At 37.7% G+C, this 2,785-nt stretch overlaps 1 protein-coding gene across 1 annotated transcript; it reads left to right on the top strand.

Annotated features, from left to right (window-relative positions):
* Positions 1-1,409: 1,409 nt before the first annotated feature.
* LOC104211209 (uncharacterized) lies at positions 1,410-2,198 on the top strand. The gene has a single exon (XM_009760225.1). The coding sequence runs from the start codon at positions 1,410-1,412 to the stop codon at positions 2,196-2,198; it is 789 nt and encodes a 262-aa protein (XP_009758527.1).
* The last annotated feature ends 587 nt before the right edge of the window (positions 2,199-2,785 follow it).

Raw genomic sequence — 2,785 nt, 5'->3', positions numbered from 1 at the left:
TCAAAGTGCAAAACACGGGATTTTAAGCCCTAAACCCTATATTAAACTAAGGAAGCCGGCCAAGAAAAGGAATTGGACATATTTTTGACATAGGTTTGACCTAAGGAGGCAGAGACACAATAGGAGCAAGGCTTGGGAATTCTTCTACAAGTTTTTTCTTTCCTCTTCCTATTTTTCATTGTTGATTATGACTTTTAGTATTGTAGTTTTACATACTATTATGAATAGCTAATTTGTTATCTAGAGTTTTGATAGAACCTTTTGTAGGATAAATTCTTGTTATGTTTTTATATAATTGAACCACAGTATAATCTCTATTTGTTCAACTACGTTCTTATTGTAGTTAATTGAAGAGCTCTCAATTAGCTGTGCCTATTTAGTATGCATAACTCGGGAGAGAGTGCATATTTAGGTAATTGTTGAACAACACCACTCCCAGAGTATATGAGGGATCAATAACCGAGGGTTTAAAGGCGGGATTAGGGATAACGAAGCCTTGGGTGCGATCTGAAGTGAGCTGTATCAAAAGCCAGCTAGCGTAGCTCGGGAGAGTGCGTCTAGTAAATTGTCGTGATTACTCGGGAGAGATTTACGGTAATAAGAGTGCTCATGATCGGTAGAGAATACTTAGGCGAAATTATAGAAGACATAGCGGGAAGGATTCCGACAATTGGGGAAATCATAACTCTAGACCTCCTTAATCTTGTCTCTAACTCTTAGTATCTTTAGTTGTTAATTTATTATTTTAATTTGTTAATCAATTAGTTAAACACAAGAATCTAAATATCTATAAGTTAGGAACTGTTCAAGCTTGTCTTCTTGGTGATAGTGAACAGCTGTAGCTAAGCCTTAGTTCTCTGTGGGATTCGACTCCGGACTTGTAAACCGGATTATATTTGCAACGACCGCATTGTCCTTTTATAAGGCATAGTTGGGCGTGATCAGGAACCCAGATTTTAACTTTCACCCTAAGTGTGCCAAGATGAGCATAATTCAACTAAGCTTTGCTACTATTCTGTTGAGGTGATACTATATGAGTAAAGTTATTGTATCAATGTTTCCAAGAGTTTTCACAAGCATCAGGATTAGTGGCCAACACTGAAAAAAGTTCAATCTAATTTGGAGGAGTCAAAGATGATATCCAGTAGGAAATTCTGCAAATGTTGGGGGTTCTTTAAGGGGCTTCTTCCAGTGAGATATTTGGGGATACCTTTGAGTGCTAAAAGGATGTCATCACAGCAATGTCAACCACTTCTTGAAAAAATGATAGGAAGAATTCAGTTTTGGACTCTAAGTTCCTATCCTATGCAGGAAGAGTCCAACTTATTAGAAGTGTGTTACTCTCCATCCAAGTGTATTGGTCTCAGATATTCTTATTACCCAAGAAACTAATCCATTTGATTGAAAGTATGTGTGGAAGATTCTTATGGACAGGAAGTGTTGAGGCTACAAGGAAAGCACCCATAGCCCGGGACAGATTATGTTGGCCAAAAGCAGCAGGTGGATTGAATTTAATGGACATAGGCTTATGGAATAAAGCTGCCATATGCAAGCTATTGTGGAATCTATGCAAGAAGAAGGACAAAATGTGGGTGCAATGGTTATATGTGTACTATAAGAAATATAAGCCAGGGTGGGGAGATGAGCCAAAGCAAGCATCTTGGGTGATTCAGAAGATTTTTAAAGCCAAGAAATACTTTGAAGAAGCTGGGTATACAGAGGAAGATGTGCTTAGACTGGAAACATTCCCGATCAAAACTATGTATCTGAAGCAAAGAGGACAATTTAGCAAAGTTTCATGGAGAAGACTCATTTGTAACAATAGTGGACTACCTAAGTGGATATTCATCATGTTTCCGGCTGCTCATAGGAGACTTCAAACAAGAGACAGGTTGAGAAGATGGGGTTGTGTAGAAGATGATACTTGTCCACTATGCAACACAGAAGTAGAGACTACTGATCATCTCTTCTTTACATGTTCATTCTCTACACAAATATGGGCTGCTATGCTGGAATGGCCGAGGATCTATAGACAGGTGATGATATGGGAGCATGAACTGAAATGGGCTGAGCAACACTATCATGGAAGAAGTGCAAATGCTGAAATATACAGGATGACACTAGCTGGGAGCATATACATATATGGCAAGAGAGGAATGCTGGAGTTTTTCAGGCAACACAAAGAAATGCTGAAATAGTTACTAGACTAGTAGCACATGATCTACACTGCAGAGGGAATGTAAAGCAATGATTGAAAGGAAGATTACTAGAATTGAATTACTATCCTATTGTTCATTGAAATGTATAGAAAATTTTAGGAGGGATAGAGATACAGAAGAAATAGATTAGTCTAGGGCTTATATCCAGAACAAGCTATAGTCAGAAGCTGCGTGTAAAATATTGCTTGGTAATAAAATTATTTAGTTACCAAAAAAAATATTAAAAAGATATTATTTTTTTAAACAGACTGAAAAAATACCTAAGACATAAATAAAACGTGGGAGCACTTAATATGGAAGAAATGGATGTATGAAATATAGTGGGGAAAGATAGAGGTGGGACAGTGTAATTATGAGGCACATAAGGCATATTGGACGGCAGGACAAAGCGGTGCAAGGTTTATAGTGAAGGTAGCCTTTTCCTGGCCTATCCTTTCCCTGCCTACTTCTCCCCTTTAATTATTATCATCCCTCTGCATCAAGACTCCGAAATGGCACATGGTATCAACTATCAAACTCCTCTTTTTGAATAACTTTATATAAGTCACAAGGTATCAACTCTTATA

Source organism: Nicotiana sylvestris, chromosome 11, assembly GCF_000393655.2.
Source record: "Nicotiana sylvestris chromosome 11, ASM39365v2, whole genome shotgun sequence".
In the NCBI taxonomy this organism is placed as follows: Eukaryota; Viridiplantae; Streptophyta; class Magnoliopsida; order Solanales; family Solanaceae; genus Nicotiana; species Nicotiana sylvestris.
Note: the sequence above shows the minus strand (reverse complement) of the source record. Positions and strands in the feature narration are given on the sequence as shown.